The sequence below is a fragment of the Miniopterus schreibersii genome, assembly GCF_964146895.1.
Source record: "Miniopterus schreibersii genome assembly, chromosome: 3".
NCBI classification, from domain to species: domain Eukaryota; kingdom Metazoa; phylum Chordata; class Mammalia; order Chiroptera; family Miniopteridae; genus Miniopterus; species Miniopterus schreibersii.
In genome coordinates, this window is record NC_138103.1 from 85,964,476 (window position 1) to 85,990,117 (window position 25,642).

Genomic DNA, 25,642 nt, shown 5'->3' on the forward strand with positions numbered 1-25,642 from the left:
ACTCTCAGATTAATTTTCTCAAAGGAAGTAACTTCCCAAAGAGCTCTCTTTCATCTGCTATCCTGGTAGACATCATGTTTGAGGGGACTGTGGTTAGAGTAGGGCACAGCCACCATAGGACAGGTTTAGACTGGTTAATCTACAGGGAGCATAGTGAGCCTGTTGGGGTTTGATCTGGATAGTGGTTATACAAGTGTGGATACATGTAAAAACTCATCAAGCCGTACACTTTACACGTATGCACTTCATTCTCTAGGAGTCCTTCCTCAATGAAAGAGTACATTATTAGAAATAAATTGTATAGTTCTTAGACTTTAGAAGGGTCATGTGTCTGCCTCAGGGCTGGCAGAAAGTTTTAAGAACCAACTCTGGCTACAGTCTACCTAGGGAAGAAGGCTGTACTGCTCAGAACAGGTACAGAGTGGGGGAGTTTGGATTTCCCAGGCCTGGAAGCCCAGAAGTTAGAGACACTGAAGATGAGGAGAAGTTGTTTCCTACCTCCCGAGATCCAAAAATCAATTCATCCAAGAAACACAACACGTGGTGCTACAGAGCACACAGGCTGAATGGCCGCAGTGGGGAAGTCTGAGAAACGCACACCGTCTCTGTGAGTAACCAGTTTAACACACTATCTGTTGGTGAGTTGGAGGTGGCCTTTTGCATCAGTGTAATGGTCAACTCAGATCATCATTCTTGTTTGTTTCTAGGATTATTTACTCTCCACGTAGCTAACTCATCCTGAGTTTCTACTCACACACACCTCTTCTAGAAACCTCCTCCGTGCAGCCCTCCGCCCTCCAGCCCCGTCCACACATTCAAGGCTTAGGGAGGGACCCTTTTCCATACACTTCCAGCGTCTGGGGAACATCTTTCTAGATGCGTTTTCCACACTGGATTATAATTTATGTGCTTTATTCTCCACTGGGCTATAAGCTCCTTGAGTCTAAAGGCCGAAACTTGTGATTCTTGGCACCTGCCTCACCGCTTAACACAAACACTGTGGATGAATGCTTTACGCCTACATGGAACACTGTTCCTGCCTCTCCATCCATTCAAACCCAACCTCTAGTGAATAAATCACCTTGCGTGCCTCCCACTGCATTAGGCCCTTTCTGATCTCTCTTGCTATTCGGACCTTCCCTTCTCTGAAACTTTGTGACCTTAAGAGCTCATTGTAAATATCTTCGGTTACCTCCCAACAGCTTCTTATTTGTAGGTATCTATCCAGTTAGATTTTAATTATCAATGTCAATATTTTAGCAAATGTTTTTTTCTAACCATATTCATAGATATGTTTAGATACATAGCTATGGATCGATCTATCTAAACAACTGCTAAGTGGAATTAGAGCATACATGTGTTCTGTTTTTATCCTCAACAATAGCTTGTGAAAAACTTTCCAAGTCAATAAATGTCACTGGCTTCACAGTACTCCTTGTGCTGAGGTGCTTTAATTTACATAGCCATTCACCAGCCCTTACGGATGAGCACTTAGGTCTTTTCCAATATTCCTTTGTCACAAACAAGGCTGAAATCAATATCCAGGTACATACATCATTTCAAACTTGTATAATTATGTCCTTAGAATAAAACTCTCAAGGTATGATTCCAGTCAAGGAGTGGGAGATTTTATATTCAGAAAAACGGGCCTAGATCCACTCTTCAAGAACATTGTATCTGTTTATAGACCCCAAGTCCTTTTTCCAGAACCAATCTCCCCTCACATCCCACTTTTCAAGGTTGATTTGTTGTTTCGTCTCCTAGAAGGACAAGAGTGTGGCAGCTTGTGCCTTGCATCTCTGCCTTAGATGGTGTGTGACGGGAGCTATCGAAAGATGTCAATCAGAATTCTTCCCTACATGTCTCTGGACTACTATTGCCACAGGTAAACCTTTCACATCTCACTCTTAACTTTGCCAATAAACATATAAAAAGATGCCCAATCTCCCTACTAACCAAAAAAAAAAGTGAATAAAATAAAAATGAGTTTTTGGTTTTGTTTTCTTCTTCTTGTCATTTTGGGGTGAAAACAAAGAGCAACATTCTCTGTTGCTGTGGAGTGTGGGGAAATGGCATTTGGGCCCATTTTGTTGTTCTCTTTCCTAAATGCATTAGCTAGCACTTCCAGGACAATTGCAAATAAGAGCTGTGATAGCAGGCACTCATGTTTTGATCCTGACATTAACAGTTGCACTTCTAGTATCTCAGTCATTAATCATTAAGAAGTTTTTGAGCTTTATATTTTTATTTTCATTTTACTCACAATTCTATGATGATTAAATGACTTCTACCAAATGCATTTTTGTGCATCCATCAATACGAATACACAGTGCTTGGGCTACTTACACTGGGTGTGAAATAAACCAGTTTCTACCAGCCTACCCATTTGTCTAACAAAGAACTTTTCACTTTCTGTCCAAACGTGACATTTGTTCAAAGTTCCTGTACCAACATGTAAAAATACAGTTAAAATCCATGTTCTGTGTATATATGTTTGGCACAAGAGTAACAACAGTGCTCTCAAGATCTGTGTCACGAGCCCTTTCAAGCCGTTTGGTAATTCATCTTAGAGAAACTAAGGCAAGTCCTGGCAGGATCCAGTCATGTGCAAAGGAACCCTGATTGAGACACAGCAGGTCTCAGACCACAGAATAAGATCATCTACAAGAGCTGTCAGCAGAATCCGAATCCATTTCATACCCTCAGAGGCACAAATGGAGCCGAAAGTTATTTCATCGCTCCTTCCCAAGGTTTATGAAGTGAAATGCCCCTGATGGACCCAACTGCAGGAACTGGAACTGTTGCTAAATTCTACTTCCTTTATTTGGCTAGGAATAAATCCGTTAAAATATTAGGATATGCCAGTAAGTGGTATCATGTTTTTCTCACCACCTGCAGGTAGTTACGCTATCTTTGAACAAAATGAATCCCTCTGCATATTACCCTGATCAGGCACCAAGGATGTCATTTGGATCATGCAGAGAATAGATTACGTTAAGGTAACATAATAATTTAGATTTGTATAAAATAAATACGATGGCACTAAACGGACACATTTTATACACAATCATCATTCATTTTATTAAGCTCTCTTTATTGATGTATTTTCCAATGTTATACACATGGCCAGGCCCCAATCCTGCCCTCGAACCCCTCAAGGTGCAGTGGAGGGGGAAAAAGGTGCGCACAACTGCAGAAGCACAGAAAAGATGAGACGCCACGGAAGGTCCCACAGGGAGAAGGTTATGCGCAGTGACCAGAGGTGCCGTAGCGGACAGGTGGCTTTTGGATTAGACTTGGAAAGCAAGAGATTTCTCTATGTAGAAAACAGAAAAAGGGCATTTCTAGATGAGAAAGGAGTGTCACTGGCACAGGAACTAAGACTGTGTTCATGGTTTATGCTGGAAAAACACAGTACCTCCTCGGCAGGTTCACAGGTTGTAAAAACGCACAGGAAGTGGGCACACATTTGGTAACTTCCAGTGCGGTTTGCTCAGTGAATACCTTGGCTACCGTGCTAGGGAGCATGAGTGCGACTCTAGGCAATCGGGGGTTGAAGAGGAACTTAAGAAGGGGTACAACATGTTCGGAGTTGTGTTTTAGGGTACAGAAAAGGTATAATTCTAAGTATTTAAGCAAAGATTGCACACAAAGTTAAGTGCACAGTCTTCTTTACACTTGAAGACACTTGTGTTAAATAAATTGAGTATCAACTGATGGGTATATATATATTGACAGAGTTGGTCATGACAGACTGCTAATTGCTGCTCAACACCTATTCACCCCTTTCTTGTGAAAGCACCCCCAGAACTCCCTGGGCACAGGATAACTGCAATGAACACCACACACTGCCTCCCTTGCCTTGCAGCTAGATGTTATCCTGTGACTAAGTTGTAGCCCATGGGATGTGGTTGGAAGTACTGTGCACAACTTCCAGGGAATGGCCTCTTGACATTTCTAGAGGGATGTGCTTCCCCTACTTTTTCTTCCTCCTGGGATGTAGGTGTAATGTCTGGAGCTAAGCAGCCATTTGGGGCATAAGACGAGCTTGGGATGGAGGTCACATATATCAGGACAATAAGAGAGGAAGAGCTGGACTCGGGTACACGGAGCACCAACACAGTCCCAGAGCTCCTTACCTGACACTTTTATGAAAGAAAAAAAATTCCTATCTTGTCTGAGCTTCAGGTATTTGGGATATCCACCACCGGCATCCAAACCAAATCCTCTCTGACATGGCTGGGAAAGGGAGGCAAGGGGCTTATGTAGCTACATGTCCAGCAAATCTGTTACCTTCGCCTTAGGAATTCAAGAATTCTGGGAGAGATGGAGCAAACCATACTGATCCAATTAAACCTGAGAAACTGCATCCAGCCACTGGAGAAAACACATTCTTTTCAAGCACACATTGCACATTTACAGAAGTTAACCAAATATTTGGCCAAAATTCAAGTGTCAGCAATTATTGAAATAATGAATTCAAACCAAGTATGCTTCTTAATCAAAAGGCTATTAAGCTAGAAATCAGTAACACAAAGATAATCCTGGCATGTTTAAAAATTAATTAATTGCATGATAATTCTTTAACGTCTTTGTCCCAATTAGACTGTAAATTATGTAACAAACTGACAGATCAAGCTGGCCAAAAACAATTTTTTAAACTTTGTAATGATGTTGAATATAAATTTTTTAAATTAATAAATTTGATCTCAATCTACAATAAGCAAAGGATAGGAACATGTAATTCACACACATACACACACTCACAGAAATGCAAATGGTCAGGAAACATAGAAAGCAATGTTCAACTTTGCTAGTAATTAGGGAAATACAAATTAAAATAACAAGATATCACATTTATAAACCATTAGGAATTTACTCTGTTAATTATTAGTGATTGATGATTTCCAGTACTGAGGATAGGGGGAAATGGCCACTGTCCTATTCTGCTAATGTTAGTACATGTTGGTCGGATTAGGACAGTGCCGAGGGTGAGCAATTCGGAAAAATCTACCAAGAGTTTAACGGCACACACTCCATAATCCCACATTTCCACAACTGACTCAACCCTATGGTAATATACCCAACGTGTGTGTAGAGTTCACTGTAGCATCTGGATAACAGTGAAAAACTGTAAACTACCTAAATGCTCCTCACCAGGAAAACTGCTAAATAAATTGTTAGACTCATTCTAAAGAACATAATGCACTGGTTAAAAGAATAATAGACAGTCACAGGTAACAACATACTGTCCGGAGAAAGAAACTTCAGAACGAGGCAGGCAGTGAAGAAAAAAATATTATAAATACACAGACACACATGTATATGCACATAAATGCATTCTTCAAAGGGTCCAAAAGGCTGCAGACCAGTCATTTAACAGTGATTACCTGGATTGGGGTAATGGATTGGGGTGGGCTCTGGGAGGTAAGTAAAAGGAGGGATTATCCACTTTACACTACTTGTTTTTACATCATTTGAATTATTTAATTTTAGCATACATTTAACACACATAATAATAGCATTTTGTTTTCCTGAATTACTTGTGTAGTTAAAAACTGTTTAGTAAATTATTAGATTTACCCCAAATCCCATAGTGGTGACTCATAAACTGACACTCAGGCTCCGTAACTGATTAAAAAGTGTTTTTCCATTTTCCCAAACTGATTTAAGCTTTTCTGATTTCCAGAGATTTTGATAGATCCTGTTAAATGTTGGCACAATTTAAGCTGAAGCACGTCAAAGTAAGATACAATTTTCTAGACCGCTCCCTTACAGCATTTTTGAGAATTAAATGTGAGAATGCCTTGTAAGAACTTTGGAAGGTCTGGCACATGAAAGCTCAGCGAATGGCAGCTATTATTATTGTCAGTAAGAATCTCTAGAAGTGGTCACTGTCGTGCAATACAGACTTTTAACAAGTGTGCTGACTGCCAGAGCTCACCAAAGGCTCAGCCCTAGTCAGCCAGGGAGACGCCCAAACACACTCCAGACCATTCTCAGCCACGCTTAATACTGTCAGTCCTGGAAATGACACGTGGAGATTTGCTTAACGTGAACACTTATCTAATCTACATCACTTTCTACTGCTGCTTGCTATGCAATCAAGTTAGTTTTAATCCATAAATATCTGTAAATATATAAAAAGCAATATATCCTTTCTACTGAGTTCTGAATGGATTTAGCAGATACTTAAAAGATAATAATTGTGTAGTTTAATCTCTCTAGAGTCACTTTGCTGGCACTGTTTGCCTTTTTTATGATCAGACATCTAGAAGAAATTCCACTTTCAGACAGATTCCATATGAGAAGTGAGCACTCTTACTTCTGAAGTGCTGGCCAAATCCTGACTCACAGTTGATAAGGACTCTGTATTACTCTTCGTATCACACATCTGTCACCCACATATACCTAGCACCTTATTCCAAGTAAGGGCCTTGTCTTCAGACTATAAACTAAAACTGCCTTCAGTGATGGCCAATATTCTCTTAGTTCTTTACGGGAATACTAATCTTATGTCATTGTGGAGCAGCTAGGAAATGATTAAATGAATATATTTTAATGTAGAGCATGCACTGTAGATACTTTATTAATGTTAGCACTTCTCTCCTTACTCTCAATGAAACTCTTCTGCTATTTCATTGAAAAATGTCCTAGTTTTATATCAACCTTTTGCTGCAATATTGCCAAAAAATTAACATGCTCTGTATTTTGCTAGAGGTTTTAACTGCTGGAAACATGTTATTGGCCATGCAGAATAATTTTAATTTACTCTGTGTTTATGTCACTTAGAGCTCTAAGGTTTGCTGCTGAGAGAGTAGCTTACTAAGTAACACAGGTCACTTCTCCTACTGTATCCGTATCTGATGAAGAATATTTTTCAAGCTGTCCAAACTGGAACACACACTACACCCAGATATTCAATTTATAAATTAACCACGAAAATTCAGTCAATTCTCATCATGCTTAGCTTTTAAATATTCTCTGAAATCTACGTTGGCCTAGAAATCCATTTCAATATTTGATAAGGCCAAAGTACTACATGTAGATCTTTATGTGAAAGACAGTATATTTATTTTATACATTTCTCAGTTCACTTAAAACCCACCACACTCTGTCCCTATGTAAATCACGTTTAATGAATATCACGGCCACGCCATCGTCTAGCAGAAGCATCGTGTTCCCGCAGGCCCCAACGCCACCTGTGACTCCTAAAAACCGCAGAGGTGACAGGGCTCTCCCGGACAGAGCATAACATTCCTGTACTCTTGCCATGCCATCCGGTACCTCTTGATAAATGGGTGACTCCGCCAAGATGACAGGGACAGTGTGAGAAACCAAGTTCTTAGAGTTACTTACACATCGTTTATTTTCAACATGTCATATTTTCTGCGCATCAAACCAAGACAAATGTGGCCTCATTGACCTGGGAAGGGTATGCATGTGCTGCCCACTGTCAGTGTTCTTGAAATGCCTGGTACCTCTGAAATAAAATATTTCCCATTTAGAAAAAGAAAATTCTATTGATCCTTCCTTGTTCCTTCCTCTATTTCTTTGTTATTCCCAGTTATTTCCAAGGTACAGAGCTTTTCCTGGGGATTCACAACCAGCCAGAGATTCGCTCCCCACACATCCTCCCACCAAGCACGGACCTCAGGACATGGCTGGTGCCTCGGTGGTGACCGCTAAACTGAGGTTCCTCTAGTTAACTAAGAACTTAAGCTGCTTGGAAAAAATTTCTCCCTCAAGCAAGGTGGCTTGCCATTAGTGAAACAATCAGCAGTAATTAAAAACCTCATTTTCAAATATAGTTCACAAGTTTCCATCATGAAAACTGCTTCTCATCTAATTCTCTTTTAAAATGTTGTCCAAAGCAAAAGAAAAGTCCCTCTCTGTGAAAACTAAAGCCAAACAAAAGCCAAAACGCAATTACTGTTTCTGTTTCAAATAACAAAAGTGCCCCGATATTTGGTCAATGGTTGCTTTTAGTTATTACATGAATTCAAATAAAGAATATTCTTTTTGTCTTGTCTGACAAAAATATCTAAAATACTTGATCATCAATATATTCCAAATGTTTCAGCAGAAACCACTAGATGTTCCAATTATCTTCTATTTAAACTCGTTGCTCCCAGATAGTCAATGGGCAATCAAAATTTGAATGCACTCCCTAAAATAACTTTAAATGGATTTAACATTCTGCTTGAGCACACACACTTTATAGTCTTAAACTATTTAAGAAGTAGCTCTTCCAAAATCTCTGAACAGACTAAAATCAAACCCTCCAAAATTGCAAAATGCAATAAAGAAAACAGAAAACGTTTGATTTAATCAAAAGCCAAGTAGACAGAACAACAGGCGCCTTTTTCTTGAAACAAATTAGGGGAACAATAACAGATGTCAAAGGCTTATAAGTAAGCGGAACCTGGGCCAAACTTATTTTCAAACAAGATAAAAACTATATAGAAATTATCTCTAACGTAGTGGAATTCTGTGCACCATGGGTCAAATTTCAAGAACACAACTCTAGTTAACAGGAAACGCTAGAGGGCAGAGCTGCATAGTGAAGCTCTTCTGACATCTAATTGGAGAAAGGGATACCACCACCACTATTGGGATGCTTGCTCATATAAGCCCTCAAGATCTGTCACTACTGACTTATTTTGAAAGGTTTTAAACGTTTAACAGTTGCTCTAAACAAGTTTTCCACTAAGGCAATCAAGCAAACCCAGGAAACCCAGACAAGGGCTCCATGGATAACACTTACCCTAAGAGTGATCTATCCTGCTTCCTGCACGTGTTCATCAATATAACATCACTCCCCACGAAACCATCATCACTTTTCTCCTGAATAAAAGACTCTTAATAACCCACTTAATGCTTATGGCCTTTGAAAGCTAAAGGTTATAAGTTGCAGATGACATTTCCCATCAAATTTGGGGAATTGATTATTCCATTTTGATTAAGCAAGCACCATAAGCTTAAAGCAAAATGTCTCCATATTATTAAAAGTTTTCTGAAGAGGAGGAAGGAGTCTTCACCCTTCAAAACTCCTTTATATTCATATTCTCTGTCAGTGATGGAGATGCAAAAAAGATGGGCTGCCGGCATCTCAGTGCACTGATTAATGGAACCCATATATTTCAAATAGATTTTGGAAGCCCAAATGTCAATTTCTGCAGCTCCAGGAGCAACATAAAAGTCATTTCCCCTCTATAAGTCACTGCATGACTTTCATAGTGGCCATGCCATGTACAAGACCACTATATCTCCCAATTATACTTCCTTGAAAATTATAGCCTCAAAGATTCATTCTCCAAATAGCCAAGTTTCCTAGATGACATTCAATAAGATGATAGAGCTTCTCTTAAAAACAATCCATCCCATAAAATGTGTGTTTTTTAACAGAAAAAAGTACTTGTCCAAGGAAAACATAAGCCCAATATTAGTTTTTTACTTGTCTTATTATCAGTATACTAATAAAAATCAATATAAAAATAATTATAATCCAAAAAAGGCCAAATTTCTCATATATGATGGCTTTTATTTAAATCCTAACTCCTTGAAAATTCTGTAGATGGAACAGTAAATATGGCAACATAAATAGTTTAAGTAACTCAGGAAGAGCAAATTGAGCATCTGTGACTTTCAGAATCTAGAATGTGTTTTTCACTATTCTTTTTCCCTTAATCTAGCTGACTGTACTCTTTTTTCCTTGCTCCTGAAACCAATGTCTTGAATCTTTACCATAATATCCAGGATATACAAATGGGTCAAGGAAATAAGGAAATTGGGCCCCCTATTAAGACTTTTAATATACTGATGCAAATTATAAAACTGTAGGCTGTAAATAGTGACCTCTCCAGTTCTCTCACAGAAAACTAAAATTCAGAATGAAATGTACTCCAGTGAGAAAACTAATTGTGATAAACATTCACTAGCATACCCTATTTCTAGAAAGCCACATGAGTAATTTCTACCAAAGTCAAAGGTTATGGATTGCCAGCCTTCCCTAGCCACCCTAATGTAAAAATTTAACCACCCTTCTTGACATTTCTTATCCCCCTTCTTTGCCCAATGTTCTTTCCTTAGCACTTATTACTAATTAATTTACTAATTCTCTTACAGATAGTACCAAACCTTATATATATGTTTTTTCTATTCATACATAACCTATGATAAAGTTACTTACAAATTTAGGCACAGTATAAGATTAACAACAATAACTAATATTAAAATAGAGCAGTTATAGCAATATACTATAACAAAATTATGTGAATGTGGTCTCCCCCCCATCTGAAAACCAATCTGATAACCAAGATGACTATTAATTGACTAATGCGTGGGTAGAGTATGCAGCGAGGATATGCTGGACAAAGCAGTGATACAGGTCCTGGGCAGGATGGAGAGGGATGGCTGGAGATTTCATCCTGCTACTTAAGAGTTTAAAACTTGTGAAATGTATATTTCTGGAATTTTCCATTTTATATTTTCAGGCCTCAGTTGACCATGGGTAACTGAGACTGCTGGAAGCAAAACTGAGAGTGAGGGGGGATTACTGTACTTGAAATGTTTACTCCATATGGTCAGTCTCCCTCTCTGGAATGCATGCCCCTGAGGGCAGGGATTTTACTTCTTCTGTTTACTCTTTTGCTCCTCACCAGTCCCTAGAACAGTGTCTGGCACCTGGTAAGTAATTAATAAATATCTACCGTGTTATTAAATGGATAAAAAAAAAAACAAATCCAAAATCTGGCAGAATCGTATGTGTTACAGCACTTGTTCTAACAAAGTTGGGAGTCAGGAATTAATAAAACACTATCACATGCCAAGAACTTTGAAACTGTAACTTGATTTAACCTTCCCAACAACATTAAGGAGTTAATACATATGGTATCACTGTTGGTCACGCAGCTTAGTAAGTGGCTGAGCTAAAATTTGGACTCCGGTCTGCCTGTTGCTAAAGTCCATGCTGTGCCCCCATCCTTGTGTTTTCTGAGCACCTTCTTGCTTTCTGGTACAAGATACTCCAGTCTCATATTGTATAAGAATAGCATCTTATAAGAAACTGGTTCCATTTATTGGGGAATGGTGTTGGAAACCAAGATCTGGTGCTAGATGAGCTTTTTATTACTGGAGTGTCACCCTAAGGCCTTCTCAACAGAGCTAAGAAATGGATGATTGTATACTAACCCATGAGTAAGCACAGATCTATAAGTATTCCTGTGTGTAACCATTTGTATCTGTCCTAAGAAAACATGAGTTTACACTGATGTTTCAAACACTAATCCAATATCACATGGTTCATTCTAGCATATCCTTTGTTAATCACTCTGTTATTAACACAAATCTACTTGTTTACTGTCTGTCCCTCACCATCAAGAATTTAAATTTAGAAGCAGAGGTCTTACCCGTTTTAACAAACTCTGTAGCTGTAAGACCTAGAACAGTGTCTGCTAAATAGCAGTGGTTAATTTGTTGTATGAGTGAAAAAATAACCAATAAGAAAGTATTGGTTACGTAATTCACAGTAGAAAAACAAAGATAAAGTATTTTGAGGCCACCCCTTGACGTGAGGAAAATAGTTTTCTAGACCAAAAATAAACACATATTAATCCATCTCGATGCCCTGTTGCATTACTCATCTCCATGCATTCATCATCTCCATGCATTCATCATTTCTTAGCACTGATAACCTGAAGAATGGTCGGTATTTTCTCCTAAACTTTACTCTAGGAGAGGTTCAGTCATGTTCAAAATGAAGCAACATATTTCTATCTCAAATTTCCTTTTCTGCAACAGATACTACCTTTAGTCTTAGTAAGGTGCAAGACAGAAAGAACAGACAGAGAGGAGGTAGGGAGACTCACCCCCATTCTTAGATGTTTTACTGAACTACTCAAAAAGGTTTCAAAATCTCCCCCCATCATCCAACACGTGTCACCCAAAGCTACCCGATGAATTTTGGTAAAACTGGTTCTAATCTTGTTGGTTTTGCATTTTTCTACTTCTTACTACTGCTTCTCAAATTGCTGAAAAGTCTTGTCTCGATGTGGAAAATGCCTTTAATGGAAGCTATGGCAGTATGACCGAGAGTCTGCCGTGAAAGGTAAAGACAGTTGGAGAGGGGACTGAAGGTGGATTTGCATTCAAGGTGTTCTTTCAGCTTCCAGATTTGAGCTTGGGCATGCTGGGTCCTAGAGAACGCAAACGTGGGTAAGGACTAGCACCCTTATTCATTGTTTATTTCTCTCCGAAGGACTGGAGATTCCTCCTGGAAACCTCCCATCTACTTGTCCCCCCAAAACTAAGGGCGCGGTATTGTCAAGAAAAGGAAGAGACGGGAAGAGGAGAGTAAAACAGACATTTACCGAAGGCTCCATAAGTGCCTGGCAAGTCCTATACTCTTTTCTACTCTACAAGCTTTTGCTTTTCTGGTGTTTTTTTTTTCTTTAAATTAATGAGGAGGCCACTTACATGCATATTTGTGTTAAAAATCTGCAAATTTAACATAGGAAAGAAATTAATACTGGAGTTCAGGGGGGAGAGAAAAGAGTAAAACTATTTCCTGTGGCTTCTGGAATGTTCTTCCACACAAATTAAGTAAAATCCACGGATATTTGTGAGAGATGTTATCCTTTTTAACATTTTTTTTTTTTTTTTTTTTAATAGGCCTGCCAAACCAAGGCATGTAAATTTCTTTAAATAGTTCCTTGTTTATGGGAGCTATTCTGTAACTCAGATCATGACACAAATGAGTGTCACGGCACAACTGCAAGTCCATATATAACAAAGGAGTGCTGGGGGAAGAGAGGGTTCCTGTAATATGAGCTAGACGCATATGGGGAGGGCGCCTGAGCCCAAATTAAGCCTTGGCCACTTGCACATAATTAGCATACCAACAGAGAAACAAAACTAAAAGGCATATTAAGGCAATGGAACTCTGTTACTATGATCAGGAGACATTGCCCAAGTGTCATCAGTCAAAATGAACTATTTCGAAGAGAGAAAAACTGGAGAAAGCAGGATTTTTAGACGGTAATTTTCAGAGCATACCACACCTAAAGGAAAGATGGAGCAAGAATGTCTCCCCAGTAGGTTCTCTTATTGACTTTGTCCAGACAGTGAGGCTTCCAGGTTTCTTCATGTCTCCCCACGTGACTGCTTCCAGCCCACCTCTGTTATATGGGATTTCATTTGGTAAATCACATAGAACAGCTGTTGGACGATGACTTATGTTCACAGGGGAGACACTGTGAAATATCCAGGGATACAGAAAGCACGAGTCCCACGCCGTTTTCCTTGGCGGAGTCCTCAGTGTCTGCCATCCATTTACTCGTAATTGTAGGTGATTATCTCATCAGTCCGCTCCCTGCAGCTCAGAAGGATCGGAAGCACTCTTGCTTGGCTCTCAGAGTCATCCTACTCTCTTCTTAGAAAGTCCGAAAATAGAAGGAAGCCGAGTTTCCTTTGTTCCAAGCTCTTCAGCAAACATCAGTCACATCACAGCAAAGCCACACGCCAAGGCTAAGCAGGAAATGCGCAAGGAGGAGCTAGTCTGTTCTCTGGCCGCATCTCCCTGTGTTGGAGAACTGTATTCAGCAGCGGAGAACCATTTCTGAAATTATGTTACAACTGTACAAACCGCTCATCAAAACAACACATCACCTTGTTTTCAGCCAGGTGGCAGATTTCACACCAAAAAATCATTCCAAGTAGACATTCTTAGCAGCTCATCTATAGATCCATGATCATATAATAAAATTTCCAGCAAATTATTTGCATTCTCTGAACAAATGCTAAAGAAAATCCTTCAACCAGTGACAACCTCAAGAAAGCAAGCGTGTCACACATGGGTAATTGCACATTCACTGAGTCTTTTTTCATGACATTTTGTTTTTTGAAAAGAGCAGATATGTCTCACTGGAAACTTTTTTTAATTCTAGGTTTTTAAAAATAGATCTCACTCTTAAAGCTTTTTCCTGTGGTCTAAGAACTGAATAGATTTGCCCAGGCAGAATCATAATAGGATTATCATAAGATCAACTTAGAAGTTGAAAATTGACAGCCAGTAGATGGCAACTTGATTTCCTTAAGTCATTTTCTCACTGCAGAAATATGAACATGATCCCCCTTGATTCGGTCTACCTTATTAAAACATTCATTCATCCACAAATATTCATTGAATACCCACAAAGTGACCAAGAAAGTGCATCTCAAGCTATACTGGCCTGTGTTACATAATTTGTTCTAAAATATGTTCCCTGCACTACTATGCTTGCCCTCGTAGAAGGCAAGTCTGGAAACCCCAAGAAAACTAAAATAATATCATTTTAATACATTTGAAAAAGGATATTCTAAGCATACCTCCTGGGCTGCAGAGAGCCTGGAGGACCTGATTTAGGGATGACGAACGTAAGTACAGTCCAAAGCTCACTGAGACAAGAGGGTGGCCTGTTCCAGAGACACTGAAGGCTTATTCTGAGATGTCCCTGCCTTCTGCTTCTGACTTAACTGAAACTATTGGAAATTTAAGATTTCGGTCTGAGACAATCAAGAAACTGTTTAGAAGACACAATGGCTTTAATATTTAATATTAAGGAGTTAATAGCATTTTGTTATAGAGCTACAATACCACCATTATCTGAATGATATAAGCTTATAATGACTTCACTGAAAATTACAAAGAAGCACATAAAAATGTTTAAACCCTTCACCCACTGAACTTTGTAAGAGGTCGGAAGACACCTAAGTTCATATCAATATGCCAGTCATTTAAGTCAGAGGTTGGCAAACTACCACCAAATCCAGGTGGGCCAAATCCATCTCACCCCCTGCTTTTGTGTTGCCCACAAAAAATTTTAAGTGGTTGGGGAAGGAGGGAATCAAAAGAAGGACTCTGTTTCCTGACACATCAAGGTTATGTAAACTTCAAATTTCAGGTGAACAAGTAAGGCTTTACTGGAGGAAAAAGCGATGCCATTCATTTATGTAGTGTCTGTGACTGCTTTCCTACTGGGACAGTAGTTTGGATGACCCTTAAAACCTAAACTATTTACTATCTGGCCAGAGAAAAGATCTGCTGAGCTCTGATTTAAATGACAAGATAAATGTTATCAAATGAGGACATTTTGGAGCCACAACAAGGTTCCTCTACCCAGTCACTGCCAAATATTGCCCCTAACTTGCTTTGACCAATGAGTCTGCCCGGATCCACCCAGGAAGGAGTTGTTTCTTCTACATGTGGCTGAGTGGAGGAGCCAATAGAGCAAAGAGAAAGATGTCAAAAGGGAAATATACTTAAAAAAAAGAGCTAGAAAAATGCAGAAAAGCAGATCCATGTGGAGATGAAAGTTCTGGAGAGTATCATCTATTGGGAAATCATCCCAAATCCTCTTTCTGTAAAGGGTAAAAGCAAACAGCACACAAAGCCCTAAATGGACTCCAGCTTTTTTAACTACCAACTAAGAGCCATCTGACTTTGAGACAAACTGTAAAATCATGTGGCCTACACAATAAATACGACAGCTACAAGTGAGAGGCAGAGTATAATTTACATATTTAATTCAGTAGAGAATCATTAATCTGCTCTAGTGAGTAAAATGAAATTTTATGCTTTGAAAATTAGTAAGCAAATGAAAACAAAAATAATTTCAAAGGCGAGCAAATTGCCTTGTGATATGTTCTTCATTTTGACATTTTTAATTACCTATAAAACCTGCCAGTATATGCATTTATATATTAGATTTAACATTGCTTCTCAGTTGTTCAGACATGGCAATGAAAAGCTTCCCCTCAGCTTGTCATTTGCTATTAAACCGACAGAGAATATTAGTAACAGAGGGAAAGTAAAAGAAAAGTGGCTCACTCACCTATGTCAACCAGGTTGTACGCATGAGACATCTGAGTCCATCAAACGCAAATGCCTTTAAGTGTCTCAGAAGCCAGCATGCAGTGCCGATAAAGTTCACGCTCTGATGTTTTTCTTAATCCATTTCTAATCATAGTCGGTTTTCAGTGATAATTTGTCAGCTTCTCCTAGTGCACTGGCTCCACCATGAGAACGACTTAATCACTTCTGAAGGTGAGAGTACCCCTTTCATGACAGAGCCCCATTTAGGAAAATGATGACTCCCGGGTCCTAAAGAAGTCAATTAAAATTCTTTAAAGACTTTACAAATACATCTAGAAGCTGTATCTGAGAACATATGCCAAGATGAACCTAACCTGATGCCAACTTCCTCTCTAATTCAAAACTGTCATGATGAATCTCAGGGTTTTAAGAATAGGATAGAAATAAAAATACTCTGAAGTCATTTTCCCTCCTAGGAGACTCTCTTGTCATTCTTACTGCTATCAGAGGACCTGACAGCACATTGTAATTGTTCAAAGGAAAAGCAGTAAGAAGGCTAATAAGAATGTTAGAGGATAGTAAAAATGGCCAAGGCCTAATATTTGCAAGGTATATGGCCTACATCTCAATCCCTTCCCAGGCAAGTCTCCTCCAAGTCCTTTCCTCTGCTGTTCTGAGTGACAAAGGAGGAAGATGGAAATCTGCTCGGTCACCTGCCTGTGCCCCTTTGTGAAGTCCCCCATGGGTTCCTGGGCTTCCCCAACTCCTGCCCAAGTGTAAACAAACAATGGCTGCTGAGCACCCTGAACAGCACCACCCTGTGCTTGGCCACACAGGAAAGCATCTTATAATTCCAGCAAAGATCCACAGGGAGGGACATCTGGGGAGTAAATATGCTCCCATGTGCTGAGATCACTATATCTCATTACACCCGATTTTTAAAATGCTGATTCATTCATTATTTATAGTAACAAATCAGAAACTGAGATGGGCTGTCCCAGGAAAAGGGAGCAAAAATCCAGGGATAAAGAATGAAATGAAGAGAGGAGTCACTGATGTCACTTAGGTGACACAAGACTGAAGAAAACCACAGGGACCTGTGAGCATCACTGTGGCGAGCAGCTGAGGGTCCCCATCCCTTTGAACATGTAATAATCAGAGTCAACACTAAAATGTGCCAGGAGCTACTCTAAGTACTTACATATATTTATGTGTTTCATTCTCAAAATAATGTACAAAATAGGTGTCATTATTATCTTTTAAAGACGAATTAACTAAGGTACAAAAAATTTAAAGTAACTTGTCCAAGGTCATAGAGCTGTTACCATCCATTTACATTGTGCTTTTCCATGTTTAGGAAGTGCATCCCTTTGCTTCCAGCAAGTTTTCCGTACAGTACTTTATCTAGTAAATGCTATCTCTTTGAGCATTCATATTTCTTGACAAATTATTGAAAGCATTCACAAGTATGAATATAGCTTAATTTGTTTACAGTATCACATCTAAAACTATATTCGATCTTATGTTCTCACATTTAACAAATTTTACACCATCCTATGAGATTCAAAACAGAATTGGCTTTTACTCTTAAAATGTCATCAATACATCATCTTGACTATGTTAATCAATAAAATACATTCTAGAAGTAGGTATGAAGGTAAAGGCATGTTAATGACTTCAAATGTCTTGATTAACTCCTACTGCTAGTGATACAGCAATTAATATTTTTAAATGTTACAGAAGATACATTAGTTTTCTACTGGGTCACATTGTTGAGCATCACGGAAACCCAATGAAAAGGGGTGGTTTAGACCCAAATGTTCAAAGGCTTCTAATCTTAATGAGAAAAACAAATAAAACTAAGGTTTTAGACTCATTACAGCATATTTCCCTCACACACACACCTGCGTCCAGGTTAACTGCTCCTTTCCTGTGTGTTCCCATGTCCCTCTGCACACCAGGAGACACATCAGGTAATAATCTCTCTGAAAGTGCTTGAGGATATGCATCAAGCACCACTGACGGAGTCAACCTCCCACTCAGTTTTTTAACTTTCTTTGTTTCTGAGCCCTGGGAGGGAAATTATGGTGGGTGCCTATTGACCAATCTGGACCAGATGAAGACCAAATGCAGAGACCAGAGTAAGTAAATAGAGCTGTTTTAAAGGCTAGCTCCAATGGTAAATTAAAGATAGCTACTCTTTTTTAAAAAAAAAACAGGGCAGACTCAGAGGTAGAGCTCATTTTCCCTTTTCTTGAGTCTGAGTTGGTCTTGTGACATGAAACTGTCTCTCCCAAGATTGGACCTTAAAGAGATCTGTGACTTCAACTTTCTTGGAACCCAACCCAATATTGTGAGACATCCAAGTCACATGGAAAGAGAACTGAAGCACAACTTGACAGCCCCAACTGAGCTTCCAGCCAACAGCCAGCAACAAGACAAAGTCAAATGAGTAAGCCGTCTTGGACATTTCAATCCAGTCAAACCTCTGGATACTGACGGCTCCAGGCCAATACCACATGTGGAGAAGAACTTCCCAGCTGACCTCAATCAACCCAGATTCTTAAGAGATAATAAATGGTCATTGTTTATACCACTAAGTATTTGAGATGGTTTGTTATGCAGCAATAGAGAGTCAAAGCCTTTCTAGACCATCTTAGAGACCAGGCTGAAACCAGTTGCTTCTTGACCCAAAATCATGAGGGTGGCTATGGTGGAGCTGAGAACACTTTCCAGTATAAAGCACGGTGGCTAAGACCATGGACCCAGGAGCCAGACTAAGTTTGAATTCTGATTTTGCCTCTTACTAGATACGTATCTAGAAGTTACTTCACTTTCCTGTGCCTCAGTTTCTCTTTGTGTAAAATAAAGATAGTAAAACTACCTACTTCAAAAGTTTGTTATGAAGATTAAATATCGGTATCAGTACACGTAAAGCACTTAGAGCAGTACCTGACACAGAGTAAGTATTCAGAATATGTTCTCTCTTCTTATTATTTGTCCTCTATTCTGTTTTACATCCAAGAAACCACCCCACCCACTCAAAGCTATGTGAAGGCTCTATACTTAGGACAGAGGGCTATGGAAAGTGACGGTGAGGGCCACAACATATTTATTTGATCCTGCACCATGATAAAATAGATCTTTGCCATGCCATAATGACTGTAATAAGTGCTAAATCTAATTGGCCTCATACCAGCACAGGAGAAAACCAAAACTCGGAGTAAATGCTCAGTTCCTGGGTCATCCGTGACAGAAATGCCAGACAATTAGTCAAACTTTGAGTATAAACTACTCCCAGGTATAAGGATCCACACATTGGGAACCCTATAACTGATCTCTGTTCATTAAGAATACTGAGCTTTACATAGATACAATGCAGGCCTGGAGAGCTATTTTCTCTGGCACAATCTAAGCTATCATCATCACACTCATCAACTTTGTTTTTAATTATTATTTTCTAGTTCACTGCAACAAACAGATCAGGTTACAGATCATGGTAGTATTTGCATAGGTCATAAAATTAATCCTAAATGTTTAGTAAAACTGGGTTAATTTATTGTTTTGGCTGCTTATTGTTTTGTTTTTGGGGGGGTTTTTGTGGCCATATCATATATATACTTTGGGAAACTGCTTTTGTTAAAATAATTATTAAATATTTTAATGAAGCAAAATATAGTGGCAATTAATTCATTTTACAGTAAGATAAGAATTATTAGTAAATTGTATTTTTGCCCCAGCACTTTGTCTCTTCTATAGTTTAAAGTTATATCAAGAACCTATACCTACTTACTTCAAAAGTAATCATCCCAAATGAATTAATATATAGTAGAATAAGACTAAGTTTTTGAAATACTTGGCATTCTATCTCAGCTCTTCAATATCCAACCACAGCACTTCTCATGAGACTTTTCACTAGAGCCCCAAAGCTATCCATTTGTCATTTCCATGTATTTCTATTCACAAAATTATTGTAGATTCAATTATACTATTCATATCCTGATCTTTGGACATGGTTTCATCTGTTTTTCAAGACAACTATGATGGACCCATAAATTTATACCCAAGGAGCTCAATCAATTAGAAGTTCTGGGGAAAATGTGTCAGGTTCATGCCTATCTTCAGCATGATAACATCACTCATCCACATTAGTTATTCTTCTTCTTTTCAAATTAGTTATAAGCCTTAGGTCAGCTTGAGAAAATTGATATTTTCATTTCATGCCTGATAATCATGCCTTAAATGGTGACTACCAAAGATGCAAATTAACTGCAAATTATGTAAAAGATGCATAAATTAAAAACTATGAAATTTAAATTATTAATGCAGTAATAATTCGGCTTCCAGATTTCTTCTGCAGATGCTAACAGTGTCACTATTTTATATCACTGAATGCAAACTAGGGATTTTAAATTGAAACAGGGAACATCATAGTTTAGGACTTTGCCTCTTAACTTTTCAATTCCCTCTTCCTTTCCCTTGCATTTCCTCCTTTGTCTCTGTGCTTCGAACTCTATTCTTTCGTGTCCCCTTGACTTCAGCCCTATGTCACTACCGGAGCTTGTCAATTACACACTCTTCTGCTTTAGCTTAAGATGTCATCCTCACTATTTTGTATGTTACATTACATCAGTGTTTCCAAAGGACTGAATCAGTTCAATCACGACAACAACATAAAAGCTTGTTTTTCCAAGGGCATCTGTATGTTCATGGGTATTGTGTTGTTATGTGATTACACACAAAAAGTTTAAGAAAATATACCATTTCAGTAGTATTATTCATAGTCACTACTGGGAATACTTCTGTATCCACTATGTAGCTGATCACAGCAAAGAAAGCGAGCAATCAAAATTGAACTATGGAAAAAACCTCATGTGAAAAAGAAACTCTAGCGAAGTTAAAAAGTATTCAGATTGGAACTAGGTTCTAATAATTATTCTTTGAATAAGGGGTCAACCAAAGTTTCCAGACTAGTAACATTTTGCTCTACTTGCATTTGTTTTCCATAAATTGAGCTCATCCAGGGTTTCAATGCTTAAATTAACAAAGTATTACGAAAACAAATTATGAACATCTCTAACTAATAAAATCGATTTAGTTGGAGTAGAAGACATTTTACCAACTTGCCCTTGTAGAAAGAAAGATGGGTACAATTTCATCAATAAATAACAAATTAATAAAGTAAACCATTTGCATAAAATGTATTTTGAGTTTCTCACATAAAGATGTCACAGATTTCTCAAAGTACATCTCTACAAATTCTAAATCTTGATTTTACCATGATTTGTATAAAATGTTTTTAAGTAGCGTATGTAAATATCTCTAGTAATAACTTAATTCAAGTGCACTTATGTTTAGCAAAATTATTTCAGGGGGGAAAAAGTCACAAACGTTTACCTGGCAAGGTTGTTTCATTTTAATGGCTATGACATGGTATCTGTAACAGCAGAGCTCACAGGTCCAGGAACCCCTCTCACTGATCCACTTTAGCAGGCAAAGCTGATGTGTATACCGAACTGACCCGTCACACCGGCAGGGGTTCAACAGCTCCCCCTGAAAAGAAAACAGCTCAGTGTGAATATTTATGCTTGTGTCTCTATTTTTAAAAATCTAACACTTGCATTCTTTTCTTTCAAAGCCATTTACCCAGAAAGATATCAGCATCATACTCTATCCAAAAAAAGGAAATTTAATTTTTATACCTCTGATGGGAATGAAACTACAGTCTTAAAACTATTTCAAAGATACTGCTTGGAGTTATGACATAAATGTTCTACCAACATACAAAATGTCTGCAAGATGTAGCTCCCGATACTCTTGGGGGAAAGCTGTACTATTAAATCTCTTTAATAACTTTTAAGTGGATGGTCAGATGCATTTCCTCTGCAGTTATTCTTAATCATTGCTAAAGAAGAAATGCATGGCATCCCAGAAAGTAGCTTGCAATAGCATTATGCTTTTATTTTTTTCTAAATGTAGCATCATAAATATTGACTTAGGGCACTATATTCCTGAAAGCCTGCATATTCTTACGCAATTTCCTTACTTTTAAAAATATTAAACCTAATGTTTTCTCAGACCACACATTTTGTAAGTGATATATTATCCTGTTGTTTCCGTGAGTACTCTCATATAACTTTGCATGCACCTCTAATGGAGTTTATATTTTAGAAATGTTTGTAATAAAATATAAAGTACATGGTTGCCTAAACAGCCTTTCTTTCACAGGACCAAGTTACATTCCTATTTCTCTTGTAAAAGTGGAACACGCTTGTCACATCACGGAGATGAAGTCACCAAAATCTGCACTAAGGAAAGATGCGGCCCTTTTGGCTCTGACACGACCCACCCCAGTTTGTACTCTGAGACGATCTGCCCCAGGATGCGTTTGTAGAGAAAGGACATGCAGGCTTGTTTCTACGAATAAACCAAAATCCATTTAGGAAATAAGAGATGCTGATGGCATTATCATGAAAGCACCTGAGGAATGTGTAACTGTAAAACCAGAGAGAAAGAAAAAAAAAAAAGTGTAGATCAAATGAAACCCTGTGTTCGCCACCGGGACGTCTGCCTCTGCCACCGCGGAGGGGGAGAGGCGAGCGCGGCGCCGGCAGCGGACCGGCCCGGGCGCGGGGCCGCCGAGGCGGGCGCTGTCCGCGGTGCTGAACGCGCGGCCGTTGCCGGAGGAGAACCGGCCCGTCCTCGGCCGAGCCCACCGCCCGCTGCCCGGCCCGCGGGCCTCACCTGCTCAGCGCCCTGGAAGCAAATCTTGCAGATGGGCTGGTGGTGCTGGTGCTGGTGCCCAGCGCGCTGGCCGCCGCCGCCGCTGCTGCTGCTGCTGCGGCTGCTACACACCGAGCGCGTCTCGGGCTGGTCGCTGGAGCCCCGCCGCTCGCCCTCTCCGCCCGCGCCGGCCTCGGGCTCCCCGGGACTGCCCTTCCCCGCCGCCGTTTCGGGGACCGCCGCCTCCGGAAGGCGCCTCGGACCTTCCCCGGAGTCGCCAGCTGCCGACACCTCCTGGCCGGCGGGCGGCAGGGGCAGGGGCGGCGGCGGCGGCTGGTCCGCGCCCCTGCGCCGCGGGACCACCCCGGCCGGCGGCTCGGCCGGCTTCGCGGGGAGCTCGGGGGACGCGGGCGGAGCGGGCAGCGGCGGCAGGTAGCGCGGGGGGCCCGAGGTTGGCTCCCCCGGCGGCGGCGGCGGCGGCGGCGGCGGAGGAGGAGGAGGAGGAGGCGGCGGCGGCGACGGGGGAGGCTCGGCGTCCCCGTTCCCCTCCCCGCGGCGCCGGCCGCCCCTGTGGCCGCCCTCCAAGCTCATGGTGGTGCCGCCGCCGCCCTCCCGGCTGCCCGGCTGGAGGGCCGGGCTGGGGCTGCAGCCGACGGGAGGACAGAGGGGGAGGGAGGGGAGAGGGCGGGAAGGCGGGGGAGAAGGGGCAGGGACGCGGGCTCCAGGGGCCGGGGGGCGGGCCGGGGAGGGGCCGCAGAGGCCCGGCGGTGGCGGCGAGGCTGCTGCTCCGCGGAGCCGCGGGCTCGGCTCTGACAGAGGCGGCGCGGATTCGGCGGCGCGTGAGAGCCGCGGGGGGCGGGGCGGGGCGGGGGGCCGCGAACGCAGGGGGCGGAGCCGGGGAGCGGGGCAGGGGCCGGGAGACGTGCGCCCGGCGCCGGCGCGGGGCTGGCGCAGAGGAGCGAGGGGGGCGTGCGGGGCGCGGCGTGAGGCGCGGTGGGGACTCGCCTGAACTCGGGGACGGGGGGACCCCTCTGCCGCCGCCCCCGCCGCCGCCCCGGGACCGCTCCCGTCGATTCCGGGGCGGGGGAGCCCTCCCCGCACCGCGCGCCGCTGCGGCTCCCGGGAGCGGGGGGGAGGGGCGGGGGTCCTAGGCCGCGGGTCCGCAGCCGTTACTGGTGGGCGAGCGGGACGCGGCGGCGCCGGGCGGGGCGCGGCCGACGGCGTGGAACCCGAGACCCGCGTGGGCGCGGAGGCGCGCGAGGCCGCTGAGCAGGGGCGCGGGAAAGGCGCCTGGACCCGGGGGCGGTAACCGCCTCTTCGCGGTGACTGCGCCCAGCCCTCGCACCCCTCGCAGCCCTGTTCTTCAAGGGCACGTTCACTGAGCCGCCGGAGCCCTAAAAACGGGCGTCTCTGGGACCTATGTCCCGGCTCTGTCCCGCTCACCTCCCCCCCTCCTGCAGTGAGTATCCGGATTTATTTGTAAACATCTTGGGTCGTTAACTGGAGGGGTTCCTCCCAGTGCCACGTTCTGTGGTGGGTGGTCGCTTTTATTATCCTTGTGGAAGGACTCCGGGGAGACCTCTCCTGCCATAAAGTGGCGGCATGCTCAGGTCTCAGTTTTATGCGCTCCACACTCCAAAGCCAGTTTCTCCTCTGCAGCTCCACTCGGCAAAACCTCTCTGGGACTCATCTTCCAGTAGGGCAACAGTCCCCTCAGTTCTTTTCTGAAAATAAACTACCTGCAGGGAACCCGACGAAACCCGAGCACATGCACTAGCTTCCACATTCATACGGTGTAAAATCGTAAAGCATCGGGTTTGTGTGCTGCAAGGCGTGTATCCAAATCAGTGGTGATTTCCACCAGTGTAACACTTGAACGTCTTGGGCACAACAGACTCGCATTGGACAGTCATTTTGGCTGCATTTCACAGCTGAGGACCCAGATAGGCGAAGTAACTTGTTCAAGGTCATAGAACTATTAACAAAGAACATTTGAGCTCCCTGACTCCAGATTTCCTGGCTCAGACATAATGATTTTTTCCCCTCCAATCCTCTCTCCTGCCTCCTAACACAGTGCATGTGTTTGATGGCACTGACTCCCCGTTAATAGTTAGATGTTCTGAAATGGTCGAGATAAACTATCAGCTTAAATTAATTTACAAAGTATATTTGGTTAAAAAAAAAAAATGCCCCAACTCTTTTGACAGAAATTGGTTTGGTTGGGAAACAGAGAACGTAGTGACAAAGAAGTCAAGAATGCCGTCACAAGTGGTCCCAGGTGACATAGTTCCCAGGGATGTCCTCTAACACTCAGCCTTCTCAGACTAGCTTATTTTTGGTAGCGGAGTGGCAGGCAGCAAGCACATTTTAAAAATAATAATCCCCGAATGCCCTAGGAACTTATCACACTGAAAAAATGTGGTTGTAGATATGCTTTCATTTTCAGTCTTCACCTGTCAAAACGACATTGCACAAGTCTGTACACTGCCACAACCTTAAGATATCATAAGCTTCAGGATAATCATAAGCCTTGATCCTAAGTTTGTGAATTAAAATGTGTCTAAATTGGCTTTTTTCAAATCCCCTAAATAATTCAATCTGTGACTAGTAAGCTTCTACCAGGGGTAACGAAGTACATTATTATTTGAAGGACAGCATAAAGCTGTGGGTTCTGGGTAAACAATGCAGAATGACGCACACAGCAGAGTCACACGGGTACAGGAGGCAACAGCCACAATGCAAGATGTGTCTTCTCAGTTGATTGTTTCTGAAAAATATCTCCGGCAAGAAAAAATTAACTTTCCTTGATATGGTGAGTAACCACATAAACACATTATTCTTTGACCTCCAGAGTTGATCACTCCCTGAAAAAGAAACGTGTTCGTGATCTTCAGTTAACTCAGTGAGTCTTCAGTGGATCAAGAAGAAGCACCTTTGTGAGTGACTTCATCCTCTGCTGTAAAAATAGAGAACCCTGGGGAACAGAAAGGATAACCCACACTCAGCTGCTGGCACCCAATGGAAGAAATGATAAAACACAGACATCAGATGAAGAATAGGGCGCCC

The 25,642-nt window shown here is 41.5% G+C and overlaps 1 protein-coding gene across 1 annotated transcript in view; it reads right to left on the reverse strand.

Annotated features, from left to right (window-relative positions):
• Positions 1-23,167, reverse strand: part of MARCHF11 (membrane associated ring-CH-type finger 11) — a gene marked incomplete at its 5' end in the record, with an annotated part of 79,676 nt that extends 56,509 nt beyond the window's left edge. The window contains 2 exons of the mRNA XM_081132348.1: positions 21,251-21,406; positions 22,598-23,167. Coding sequence (XP_080988474.1) covers positions 21,251-21,406; positions 22,598-23,167 — 726 coding nt within the window. The remainder of the gene's footprint in view (positions 1-21,250; positions 21,407-22,597) is intronic.
• Positions 23,168-25,642: the final 2,475 nt, after the last annotated feature.